The sequence below is a fragment of the Nipponia nippon genome, unplaced genomic scaffold (genome assembly GCF_047370975.1).
Source record: "Nipponia nippon isolate SJK-2023a ecotype South Korea unplaced genomic scaffold, ASM4737097v1 scaffold_1, whole genome shotgun sequence".
Classification (NCBI taxonomy): domain Eukaryota; kingdom Metazoa; phylum Chordata; class Aves; order Pelecaniformes; family Threskiornithidae; genus Nipponia; species Nipponia nippon.
In genome coordinates this window covers 24,052,573-24,066,585 of record NW_028262290.1, presented here as the reverse complement: position 1 = coordinate 24,066,585, position 14,013 = coordinate 24,052,573, and the positions used below count along the sequence as shown (strand labels likewise).

Here is a 14,013-nt window from a genome sequence, read left to right as displayed (position 1 = left end):
AGTAAGAAGTCATTTGAATTTTGTCAAACGCAGATTTGAAGGAAAGATCCTAGTGAGAGAAAAGAATCCCCCTGGTTGGGATAAAGCCTATGGTAAGGAATTTATTTGTGTGTGGCTTTGTGCTCTGGGAATAATGCCAAACAGAAGTTCTCACAATCTTGATATTTTTGATTCTCTAATGGAGCTGTTGCCTTCTCCCATGCCAAAACTCCCCCTTAAACAGACTATTAAAAAGTTTTTTCAAAGCTTTTAAGTCACCTTCTTTGTTTCTTCCCATGTAGAGGTAAACACTTTGTATGGACTTTTATTGGGAGAGTCTCTTAATTTGCATTATGTCCCTGAAGTCCTGTGCAGAGACAGACCACCATTCTTAAGACATGTTACCATCTCTCTGAAATTATATTTATTCAACCTTGCTTTTCCTGGAAACTATTTTTTTTTAATCATTCCTTCTTTTATAAAGAAGATATAAGTAAAAGGCTTGTTTACAAGGATTCATTGTTACTTTTAAGAAAGCTGTGTGCTTACTCATGTATTTTTCTTATTACATGAAAAACTAAAAGAGGAGGAAAAGGGAGCATAGTCATACTGTCATTTGGGGATACTGCAGCCTAGCCACAGAGACTTATTGACCTCAAGATGTCAACATACTGTAAAAATAGCTTATACAATATCCCACATTCAGGTCTTTCCATTTGTTTTCAGAGCTCTGGTACATTTCTGAGGTAATTGTATTTTGTAGGAATACTTAAAAGAACATTTTAAGTACTGTACTTCAATTCAGAAACATAATTTAGCTCAGTCATACTAAGTAACTTATGAACAGAAATGGATTTATTTATGTAAAGAATGAGATATTCTGTTGAACTTCTGTTGAATAACAAATACAACTAAATAAGTTCATACAAAATTATTAAATTACATTAAGTATTATCTTTATAGTTCAAATCAATCAAACGATAGATCCGTGAGGTAGTATTCACTGAGAATGTTAATACAGAATCACAGAATCATAGGGCAGCCCAGGTTGGAAGGGACCTTGAATGATCATCTGGTCCAACCTTTCATGGCAAAGGGAACCTAGATGAGATTATCCAGCACCCTGTCCAGTTGCATCTTGGAAACCTCCATGTCCCTGGGGAGATTGTTCCGGTGAATGATTGTTCTTACTGTAAGAAGTTTCTTATATCAAGATGAAACCTCTCCCAGTGCAACTTGTATCTGTTGCCCCTTGTCTTCTCCATTTTGGCTCCTTCTGAAGAGGGGGACCTTTGTACTATTCGTAGCTGCCCTTTAAGTAAAATAGTTACAAAGAAGAATTTAAATAGTTAGAAACTCAGTTTGAGCAGAACTGAAATGTTTAGAGAACTGCTTAGGGCGAGTTGTGACTTCCTGTGGATGCTTGTGTACACCCAATTTCAAATACTTGACAATTCATCTATATACTCTCTAAGTTCCGAACCTATAGTGATAGGATAAAATGTGGTAAATTCACAGTTGGACAAAATATGTTGTTATGATCAGGACTTCTGGACTGCTAAGTTGTCTAGCAAAAATTTAAAATGTTATAATAGGAAAATAACTTGAAGACATGGAGGGAACTAAAATTGTGCTTTATCTAAAGCACTAAGTTTTAGAGTAATGAGAATATTTTTGGCATCTATGAAATCTTCCTGTGTTTAGAAGTTTACATTTTTAATTATTTTAATTTAGAATCTTTTCCTGGCTTCCACTCATATTTTTAAACCAGTTAACTAGTTACTGGTTTTTTAGTCTGCTCTTCCTGCTTCAATCTTTTTTTTTTTTTTTTTTTTTAATAATCCTTAGCTGGAACATGTATAATGTTCCTCATTGGGTTCATGCTGGTAACTTTTATGAATCTATCTTTGTAAAAATGTTTGGTTAGGTCAGATACAGTAAAATATAGATATTTAGGTAAGACACATTAAAATACATTTTAGAAACCAGTATTCAAAATATCTTACAATTGTTGTTGATATCGCTAGATATCATATTCGCATTCTCATCTGGACAGCAGTATACTGACAATCATGTAAATCACTGTATTCCAAACATTTAAATCTGAGAGATGGCTTTTGTTTGTGAAATAATTTGTCAATTATATAACCTCACAGATTTTGTAGCATATGTTTAAACTCAATAAGCTGTCAACTGACTTGTAGGGAAATAGAAAATTAGGGCTTGTAATACTTGTGTGTGAATTAATTATAATGAAATGTATTGGTTATAAACTACGATGATATAATAGAAGCATATATATTTCAACTGCAAAAAAGGCAGTTAAATGTATAAAGTAGAGCAGCAGTATGTTGGCATTCTTAGAAGTTATCGTCTTGCATTAAAAAAATGTCCAACTTCAATATAATAACGTCAATATAATAATACAGAAAAACAATTTCTGTCAATTGAGATGAATATTTGACATTCAAATAGTGTGCTATTTAAGTTTATATTCAATGTCACCATCTGTAAAACATGGTAATTATTGTATTTAACTTATCTGTTGTGGTTAATGACCTTATAAAATTCTTCTCACATTTTAGTGACATTCTTCACTATCTGAATAGCAATGAAGTTCTGCATAAACAACCTGTTAATGTTGTGTTCAGCTGTTAGAGCTCTCTAGTAGCTGGGTTTAAGTTATAAAAGCCTTTGTGTTTGTGCTTACATTTGAAGTCGGTGGAACTAAATCTCATCTGCTGAAAGCAAGCTCTGGACTTGGGCACACAGCCCTTAGGGCTTTCGACTGGGTGCACCTAGGATTATGCAGCCATACAACTGCTTCCCTGTTGCATGACTGGGAGGAAGTACAATAATGACCTAACATGAAATGATTGCAATATCTTTTTCTTTTAAACATTGCGTGTCGCATGAGAATGTGAGTGCATTGGAAATCCATGTAAAGACCCTGTATTGCGGGTACAGAAAGGGAAATGAAGACAGTAGTAGTCAACATGCTTTTTGAAAATTGCACAGGATACCTTTAGCAAGCCTGGGAATAGATCCCAGATCATATGCATGATAAAGCTTTCATGATCTCTTTCCTACCATTACTAGTTTTAAACAAACAAAATTTCTCTTTTGTACAACTGTCAACACTGTGTACACTACGCTGTGTACAACTGCCACTTCTGCAATCTGGTTTTTAAAATAAAGAGAAGTGTCATATAAAAGTGAGAGCAAACATAGAACAATTATTAATAGTTAAGTACATTTATCAGTATTGTATGTCATGCATATGGAAAGGCTTATAATGAGCATTAACTCTAACTAAGAAACAAAGTGCATCAAATAACTACCAGAGAAAGTGCTGGCACATAGCAAAAATTTGTAATTATATATATTGGAAAAATAACTCAAACACCCTGTAGGAAAGGAGTCTCGCTAAACTATTGCAAATAACAGATAAATGATGAATGCCAGTTCTTTGAAAATTGGCTGGTGATTGCATCAGTTGACTGCCAAAGGTCTGAAAGTGATATTTATAAATTTAAGAAGTTATCAAAGCAGTTGAAATATCTTAATGAATAAATTTTCAAGTTTCTTAAATCAGTAGTGATGTTTGAAGAAATTAAGGATTTGTGAGAGTGGTAGATCAGGAATTAACCAGAATCTTCAACCATACTAGGGCTCTTTCATATGTATCTTTTATAATATTGCCCATAGGAGATGTGGGGCAAGCTCTAGTTCCACTGAAGGCAATGTCAGGTTTCCTTATAATATTTCAGTGTAAAAGAATCTCAGCAATTAGGTGACGAAATTATAATATACATGGATGAGAAGGTTAGGTATAGAGAAAATACCTGCCAAGCGTGGCACTAACTTTTCCTTCCTTCCTACTAATGAATCATTTTTTTAAATAAATGCTATAAATGATGTTGCTTTTGACGTTTAGACACTTGGTTTCATAAAACCAATCTGCAAATGAATGCAAGTAAGGTTTTTTTTTCCAAAAACAAATAAAGCAAACATAGGTGCAACAACAACAAAACGAGTATTTATCAAGTAGACAGTTCCAGTGTCATGTTAGAATGGTCACATAGTGTGTATGGAGCTGAAGAAGAGGTAATTGATAACATTAGGGGGAATTTTATAATTGTAAATTTGCCATATCTTTACTACAGTGTTTGTTCAGCATACTGTGGTTTCTGTACATTGATAAAATTTGATTGGTGTTTTCCTTTTAAGGTAGATAATGTATGCAGCATAGCAGAGTTAACATTCAGTATTTTCTTGGGAGATTCTTTCTTTCTAATCCATGAAATATAAACAATGTTAATTTACTGTGGTGGTCACAGAGAAAAACAAAGCTCATGTGTAGTAATTAGAAGCATGTCATTAGAGTTGACTTCGCATTTGAATTTTTTCCATCTATTACAATTAATATTTTGTATTTCTTGGCTGACTGAACTTGGAAAAAATACAGATTGCTAACTACTTTTGAATTTCTAATCTGAAATCTTTCCAAAATATTTTCAAGTTATTTTGGCTGAGCTGAATTCTTCAGTATGCAATAGCTTCAAAATAAACTACTGAAGTTTTCAGTTCTTTCTTAGGATGAGGCACACAGACTCTCCTGATATATACTCCTGACCATATAAATTTATTGCTGGTGCCACCTGTGGAAGAAACAATAGAACTCTTATTAAACTAATATGGTAAAAGGATGTTTGGTTCCAACTTTAGTTTAATTTCAAAACTTTCCTGAAATTTCTTTTAAATAATCACAGTTAACACTTAATTTGTGCTATTTCTTAGTGATGTGATTTCTCAGCAGGACAGTGTTGACCATAGGCCACACCAGGCAGCAAGCACAATCTCTATATATTATTTAAATACACTGGTTTGAATTCTTTATTGCCTTGTGAGACTCCCAGTGTACATTTGTATTTGTCTGCCATCTTCTATTCTGATTCTCAAGACTAGCTACCATGCTTCTAGGCTATTAGATTAATTTGGACTCTTCTTACCCATGACTCCAGGCCCACATCTTGAAAAAATAAAACCTCATACCAAATAATCTTCTGAATTTTAATATAGGAAGGAGAACTTTTCTCCTTCTCTTCCTCCAAATGAATGTGCTCTGTACAAAGATGAAGACCATTTCAGCCCAGGCTGAGGTTTATGGATGCTCAGCAGCCTGCTTTGTTTGGATCTGAGACTGCATCCAGCCACTTTTATGTTACTTTGAATTGGGGCAGGCAGTTTCTCCTGGTGGATTGAAAATTCACATGCTGGGCACAGACTTTTCATCATTCAAGTGGGGACAAAAAAGCCCAACTTCCTCAGAAGAAAATCCAATAAATGGAACGACGAAGACTTTCTTTAGAGGGGGAAAAAAAAAAAAAACTGAAATAAATGTTATGCTCTTGAACTTCTAAAGAGCAAAAAAAGGTATCTGTTTCAGGTAAAATGAGAATTACCCATGTATCTTTCACTGTCTCATTTTCCTCACTTCTGTTGAGCATTCTTTGGGTTTTCGTTCAGTGTCTCTTGCAGAGCCTAAATTCTTTCTCCAGGACCTAGTTATCATATATGGGATTGTACTGGATTTACGTGGCAAGGTTTTGGTAGCAGGGAGGACTGCAGAGGTGGCTTCTGTGAGAAGATGCCAGAAGCTTCCCCCGTGTCGGACAGAGCCAGTTCCAGCTGGCTCCGAGACAGACCCGCTGCTGGCCAAGGCTGAGCCAATGACTGACGGTGGTAGCACCTCTGGGATAACATATTTAAGAAGTGGAAAAAACCTGCTGTGCAACAGCAGCTGGGAGAGAGGAGTGAGAATATGCGAGAGAAACAACCGAGGTCAGTGAAGAAGGAGGGGGAGGAGCAGAGGTTCCCCTGCAGCCTGTGGTGAAGACTGTAGTGACACAGGTTGTCCCCCCTGTCCCCCTTTGGAGGATCCCATCGCACTGGAGCAGGTGGATGAGTCCTGAAGGAGGCTGTGACCCCGTGGAGAAGCCTGCACTGGATCAGGCTCCTGGCAGGACCTGTGGCCCTGTGAAGAGGAGCCCAGGCTAGAGCAGGTTTTCTGGCAGGACCTGTGACCCTGCAGGGGACCCACATGCATTCCTGAAGGACTGCACCCCGTGGAAAGAATCCATGCTGGAGTAGTTCGTGAAGAACTGAAGCCCGTGGGAAGGCCCTATGTTGGAGAAGTTTGTGAAGGATTGTTTCCCGTGGGCGGGACCCTACGCTAGAGCAGGGGAAGAGTGCGAGGAGGAAGAAGCAGCAGAGACAACTGTGGTGAACTGTGTGGTGAACTGACCGCAACCCCCATTCCTTGTCCCCCTGCGCCACTCAGCAGGGAGGAGGTAGAGAATTTGGGAGTGAAACTGAGCCCAGGAAGAAGGGAGGGGTGGAGGGAAGGTAGTTTTAGATTTGTTCTTATTTCTCGTTATCCTACTCTGGTGCTAACTGGCAATAAATTAAATTAATTTCCCCAAATTGAGTCTGTTTTACCCGTGATGGTAGTTGCTGAGTAATCTCCCTGTCCTTATCTCAACCCATGAGCCTTTCGTCATATATTTTCTCCCCTGTCCAATTGAGGGGGGAGAGTGATAGAGCAGCTTGGTGGGCACCTGGCAGCCAGCCAAGGTCAAACCCACCACAGGGATTCTGCTTCAGTTTCCATAGTCTGTGTTCTCAGTTCCTTTCAACTCTAGCTGGTAGGGCTGTTGAAGACTTTTTCTCACTAAAAAGAGTTCCTGTTGGCCTTTTGAAGACCTACCCAAATAATTCCTTCTGTGGACCTGCTTGGTCCACAGAATATACACTTTTCCTTTTTTTTTTTTTTTCCCATCTATTGACAATCTAAAGAAAACAGATTGTACTGAAGTTCCAGCTATTTTGTTTTTCAGCTGGACACTGTTACTGATTATTCTTGGTAATGATTCATGGTAGGCTGCCAGGCACTTCTCTGGGTAGGCTCCCTCCTAAATATAAAAATGAAGTGTTCAGTGTATGTCTATAGTAATTTGTTTTTACAAAATCCGTCACCATTCTGTTCCTAGGAAGTTAAGTGGAGGCAGTGGAAAGAGCTGCACTTACCTGAGCAATGCATTGAGATAGGCTTTACTCTGTGGCACCACTCCGTTGAGATGCAAGCTGTCAATTTTTGAAAGAAACATAATTTTCATTTTTAGTATTCAAACCTCTAAACAAGTATAAGTATATAATGTAAGGAACTGTCTCTGCCATCCATATGCCAAAATAAGTGGGGAGTGGTTTCAGCATACTCCTCAGGTTGAGGAAAATCGTATAAAGCAAAAAGGATGTTCTTTAAAGACTATGTTGTATACGTTTGTTCACAGTTTGGGGTTAAAATTCCCAATGGATTTCAATTTTTTAAAAGTTGTAAAAAAATGTACTGCTATTGTTTAGATCTTGAGATATAGAATGGAACTGATAGTTGAATTATATTTGTGAGACTTTGGGATCAATTTAATGGTTGTTGATTTCACTTGCTGACTTCTAAGGGACTTTAGGATAAGGCCTTTACTGAGTTTTGAGAAAATAACAGCCTAATTTTTATTATGCAATTATTTAACTGTTTTTCCTTCTTTTTTATCATTAGGTGATGCTTTTCCGTGGACTGTTAGTCTGCATCATTTCAGTATATATACTCTTCTTGGACAACAGATGACACTTAATTTAGTGGAACCAATGGGCTGTACTTCTACTTTAGCTGTTACTTCACAGAAACTGCTTGCGTCGGGGCCAGAATCCAGACACTCGTTTGTTGTCTGCCTCCATGTCGACCTTGAATCCCTTGAAATAAAATGCTCCAACCCCCAGGTTGGTACGTTTAATTGATTTATGAAAGGAAATTAAAAATAACTCTATGTAAGTACAATTGTTTTGCATTTTGTTGAAGAGGGTCTCTTCTATCTTAATTTTTTTTTAACTGGGCCATCAAGATCAAGGTGCTTAGATTAAGATTTGCTTTGAAGCTCTCTCAAGTTTTGTAATTTAAACTCTTCTCAAAATGTAATAGCTGCAGTATAAATGCATCTTTGGGCTGATGGAGTGAAATGAATTGCAGATGTACTGTTAAATGCTATAGTGCTGTTCTGCTGTCACCGTGGATTCATATATTGAAGTGGTTTAATGTAATTTTTTACCATATTTTCATAGAACTAACATTTATTTGAACATAAAATGTTTTTGAGGCAAATAATGGTATCCTTTATTAAAGGGAAAAAACCAGATGAATGTGCGTAAATAAAAGTTACCACTTCATTTATGTTCATTAAAAGGCAAAGGTGTTGCTAGATTTTCAGAAAGTGCACCCTAAATTTTACTGACCTGGATCAAGTTTGCTGTAGTTCCAAGTAGAGTAGGTTTTCTATGCAAAATATTGAGTAATCTTTACTGCAACTTCAGTAACAGTTTCCTGACAGTTGCAACATTTCCAGTGGTGCTGGAGAGAACACTCTTGTTGTCGGGAATTGCAAATCTGTTGAGGTCTGAGTCGGGCTCTGCCTTCATATGCTGTCTGCTCCAAAGTTTTAGCCATATATGTAAGATTTTTTCAAAGGAAGTCAAGGACAAAATAGACTGTTTATTGCTTCACTTAATAGAAGGAAAGGGAAAGAACACAGAGCGTTATAATTTTGGTCTGATAGACAGCACATCACATTTCTAAAGATATATGGACCCATGGCCTAGGTCTGGGAATACTAAAGCTAAGGTGGCCGGTGTACTCATTGCAATATGTTTCTCAGTTGCACACAATTTTTCCCTTGCCTCATTCCACGTTCTATGAATGAAACAAGTGTTTTAAACTACATATTTATTTTATCCTCAATGTGTCGTCTCCTGACCCATTCACTGCCTTCCATCCAAGTTATTTCTGACTCATTTGCTACATGCCATTGTCTTCTGTACTGGATGGGCTCACACTCACTAGGAGGAGGGTTGGTAGAGTGACACTGTGCACTGGACATGGCAAATTAAAATTTAAAATTGAGCAGCCTCAACAAGGTCTACTCAGACTTGTAAAGCTGTATGACAGGCGTGTTTGCACATATAAAGGGTTGTCACTGTTGTATGAATAGGAAAGGACAAAATTATGATTTTGCTAACAATTTTCCATTTTATATTTAAAGACTTCTGAAAGCTCTACTTTGCAACTTTGTGCTATTTCCATAACGTTTAATGAATTCATATGTAATAATTTCACAGCCTATGGAAACCTGCCTTACTCTATATTAGTTTTCAGAGAACTGTACAAAATTCATCTTGATACTGCAGCTATTCAGAAAATTGGTAAATATTTTGAGATGTTCATGTAGCAAAATAGTTTGCTGCACTTGATTGGTACACTCTCAGTGAAATTCCAGCAAATTGTCTGACCAACTCTGATTTTTTTTTTAAGTCTCCAAATGTATTACTCATGGTTAATATATGTAATATATTAATAGTATTAATTTATAAGCACAATGGCGTTGTTATAAGTGGAAGCCTTATCTAAATTTGACTTGCAAATTAAAAAGAAAAATGGAGGAAGTAAAACACATTTTCAAGCTTTCCTACCGAAGTATGATCAAATAATTTGTTTTGCATGCTGTAAGAAAATATTTGCACTAAAAAATTTAAATTGTAAGCTTCATGTAAATTGTATTATGAATACAGTGAAATGATAAAATGAAGTTGTACAGTGGAATATCAGACCAAATATGTGTCTTAAAGGATGTCCTCGTACACTGTGATGTTATTAATTTACTGAAGTATTATAATTACCAAAAGCATGTGGACAAATTATTTGAGTTTAGTGAAGGTTCTTCACCTGTACTTTCTGCCTTACATCTGCCTTACTTGTCCTTTCTGCTTTACTTACGCAAAAGGAGAAAAAAACCCATCAGTCTTCTTTAACCAGATGTTCAAGACCAGAAGATGGAAAATACAATTACATAAACAGCATTTGATGGTTATAAATTCACAGTAGAGAGAGTAACTGAAATTTGATTCTTTAGAATGACAGACTGTATTTTGTCTATAGATGACAGCCTTGAAGTAGGTGATACTTAGTGAATTTGTTAAGTGGCAGCAAAGGTGAAGTATTTTACTATATGACTATTATGACTTAATATGAAACCGTGTTCTGATGCTTGTGTCCCTTTAAAGTCAATAGATACTTCCAGTGTGCAAAATTTCCAGGATATTGCCTTTTGTTGTAGTTTTCAATTTTGTAGTGATGTGTTATTTTTTTAAGTATAAAATGCTGTAACATATTGAACTTTACAGATTTTGCCAAGTAGTTAGTGGGGTCTTACTGAGTTATGTGTGGTTTTGCTGGGGTGGGAGTGGAAGCAGTGAGAGAGGGAAACTTTTCTTAACAAGCACTGGCAGAGTTATTCCTATTTTTGTCGTACCATTTTTCTTCGCTTGAATAGAGCGTACTAAAAATAATTATTATATATTAACTGTTATACTCAAAAATACTTACAAAGGAGAGAAGCCTTACAGTTACATTAGCTCTTCTAATATAAATAGAAATGGATTTTCAAAATATTAAAATGACTCACTTTAAAAAGTGCAACCAACAAGAGAAATCCTTCCATTTTAAGGAGTAACAACCAATGAAATAAAGTGTATTAAAAATAACCAAAGACATAACTTCAGCTCTTTCTCTGAAGTTTTTGAATTTTATTTACATATAGACACATGCATTCTTTTTTGTTTTAATGAGGCTTTGTTGTGAGGCTTTTAGGTATTTTCTGGTTTTTACACATCTCCATGAAAATCGTCCCCCTGTAATCAAGTGTGCCATTTTTCTTGGTGAACTTGTTTTGTCTCTGGTTTCACGGCAGGGTAGAGTATTAGGGTCGTACTACTTGGCTGTCTGGTTGCTGGCGATGTTCAGAGAGATGGCTACTGCTGTTTGAAATAGCCACTGTTTCAGAGTGGCTGCAAAGATTCTAGCCTGAGCAAATTTTAAAAATCTCCCTGATAACGTAAGTAATTACTAGCTTTAATGATTGGCTGTTGCAACCCCAATAAGGTTTAAGCTCTTCAGTGTTGGATTATCTGATGACAAACCTCTTTACCTTGTGTATGAGCAGGTATGTAAACACAGAAGTTGCATCATTCCTTCTTTTGTGTTATTTTGTGCCTTTATGAACAGTAGCACAATTAAATTTCTGGAAGCTCTGCTTCATTAAGACAAGTATAGCTTAAATTATCCTTTGGTTTCTTGACCAAAACATATTTTGAGGGGGGGAGGTTGCAAGCATGTATGATTTGGATACGTGCCTGTATCCTATTAATTTTCTGGAGACTCTTTTGCCAGCAGAGTGTCAACACCAGTTAATGTTATATTACTCAATCAATCAGATGGACATTATTAGTTGATCTTGCTGGGTTACATGGAAAAGACTCAGGAAAACTTAGAAATTTGTAATTAGTAATTTAAAGGCTGCCAGTGCATATCAGAGTGCTACAGACACAAAATATTTTAAAGCATAACTAAAAGAACTTTTTGCCACAGCCAGAGTTATTGTTTGTTTGTAGATTGCTCTGTATATGAAGACAAAAAAAGTACTGAGAAGTTTATCTCCTTTAAGGAAAAATTCTGTCAAGAGAGTATAAGACCTGCTCAGTGTAAGCCTTGAAACTTCAAAAGAAAATCCAAGATGAATTAAGAAGTTTTTTATAAAATTCCAGCACTTCACCTCTTAAGAAAGGACTGTAGCATGTACTTTGAAACTTCATCGCACACTCTCACGCACAAAATCAAGTACTGTTTTATATCAAATGTAGATTGACAACAGTGTTTTTCTGCATCTGTTCTGCCCACATAAGAAGCCAGCTTCATAGAGTAGATATGTCCTGAGGCTTAAAGGTCTTATAAATATGAGAATTTCCATTTTTTATAATGGCAAGTTGGGTATGGTTTCCAGCTGTGGATCTGCTTATATATTGTTTGCAGTTTTCTCTGAGCTTGTTTTATACAGTGTATTGCAGTATGTTGTCATACAAATTCCATGATTAATGCTTATTTACAAAAACTTGTGTAAATATCTTAGAACTGAGTCAAACAACGTGCAAGTTAAACAGTGTGTTTCTGAATATTGGAATGACATACGCCAGGAGGCTATTGAGTTTGATAGTGGATATTCTTCCTAAAACATAGAACAGCTTCATATGCTGTGTGGGATCATTATTTTAATACCATTTAAATGAATAATTCTTGCATTGTTAATATTTCATAAAGTTTATGTATTTGTCTTTTTCTGGAGGCAGTATCTATACATATGAAATATAACATAAATTACCTTTGTTTAATTGTTAAAATTGATATTAGTAAAAGTTTCACAAGACCATGTTATTGACTATGTTTTTATGAGCTACGTGCTATATTTTTAGACAAAGCACAGATTATTTTTATCAAAATCACTATACTGTAACTGATGTTAATTATTTTAATTGTGATGTAGTTGCTTATCAGAACATTATAAATGGTGAGAAGTTCAGTTCTACTACATTCTAAGTCTCAGTGGAGGACTCTGATTTTCTTTCCCCTCATTGAGGAAAGTTTCATCTTAAAAAAATGGTTTTTTTCTTTTAGGTGCAGCTTCTGTATGAACTCACTGAGATCACAAGTAAAGTTTGGAATAAAATTCAGAGGAAAGGAATTCTATATCAGTCTTCTGTCTATACTGAAACCATGACAGGACCTGCTCCTCCCAGCTCTCCAGTTAAAAGTAGTATTGGTACTGCTCCACCAGATACCAGCACATATAGCCCATCTGCTGACATTGGGACCACTACAGAGGTAGGCTTTCTTAAAAAAAAAACGTGTCGTGTGAGTTCTGACAAGGTGTGGTGCGCAGTCAAGCAAGAATCAGAAGGATCACAAAGAGCAGTAGTGTCCCTATGGAAAGTAGCTTTGCCCTGATAAACTAATGAAGAATACTTCCTTACTCAGTTTGGTGGGGAACAAAGGGTGGAGGGGAGAAATTACTGTATTGCTCCTATGTTTGTTATTTGTCTGGATTTTTCCTCTTTGAAGTGAATGAATATTAACTCTTGTCAGAAAATTATGGTTAGTGTTTTCAGGTCAAGAAGCATAAGGCATTTTTCAAGTCCAGAATTACTAGGATAGTAACTGGTGTTTGGGAAGTACCTGTGATACCTGTGCTCTTTGTGAGTCATTCCAAGTAGCTTCAGCAGCCAGCTTGTCATGTTGAAACCAGTTACTATGATGCCCGAGTCAGTGGAGAGCTGCTGCGTGTAGACTGTATTGGCAACCTGGAGAGGTCCGGGGGCAGTGAAGGCTCCCAGGGCTGGCGTTGCAGGTCACCCAGCTGTGCCCTCACCCCAGGCCCATCCAGCCATTGTTACCCTCCATTTATGAATTACTGCAGCTCAGTTCCTTCCCCTCTCCCAGCTGCCCCATGTCTCAGGAGTGCTTTTGTAACTCAGTCAGACGAGGATTTGGGTATGCATCTTCAAATATAAGAAAGATGGGACACTTGATTTTATGTATTTCTACTTCCTTAATTTACAGCACTGTGTAACTGCCTGGAGCAATTTCGTACCTGATCTTAATCTCTGTGTGTGCCTAAGACTGTAGAATATTATTTTGAGGCATGGGAAGGAGCTCTGCTTTTCTGCCATACTGAGGAAAGAAGGCGAATTCTTTTATCAGCATGAATACAGTGTTAAACTTCATCCACGAGAGTATCATTAGCTGTGAGTCACCAGGTAGCTGATACAGTAGAATGGGTGGTCACAGGAGGCTGTGCAACTGAACAGGCCTAATATTTGTGATTTTCTTAGGGCCCTGTCAGGCTTACTAGTTAGAATAACGAGCTGGCCTTGTTTGTGCTCCAAGAGAGAGCCAAAAATGCGGAAGATGAGTTGAAGGTATACCGATGGTATATCATAAGTATGCAATGATTCATTCGTAACGTAAGGCTATTAGAATGCAGGGAGACTGTTCTGAGAGACTGGGTTTCATTCTCAGGATAAACACAGGAATTTTGGGGG

General features: G+C 36.8%; 1 protein-coding gene across 7 annotated transcripts in view; it reads left to right on the top strand.

The window, feature by feature from the left end:
• Nucleotides 1–14,013, top strand: part of VPS13B (vacuolar protein sorting 13 homolog B) — a 483,190-nt gene that overhangs the window by 247,622 nt on the left and 221,555 nt on the right. For all 7 annotated transcript variants that reach the window (XM_087749030.1, XM_087749012.1, XM_087749022.1 and 4 more), the window contains 2 exons: nucleotides 7,595–7,815; nucleotides 12,590–12,796. In XM_087749030.1, coding sequence (XP_087605156.1) covers nucleotides 7,595–7,815; nucleotides 12,590–12,796 — 428 coding nt within the window. The remainder of the gene's footprint in view (nucleotides 1–7,594; nucleotides 7,816–12,589; nucleotides 12,797–14,013) is intronic.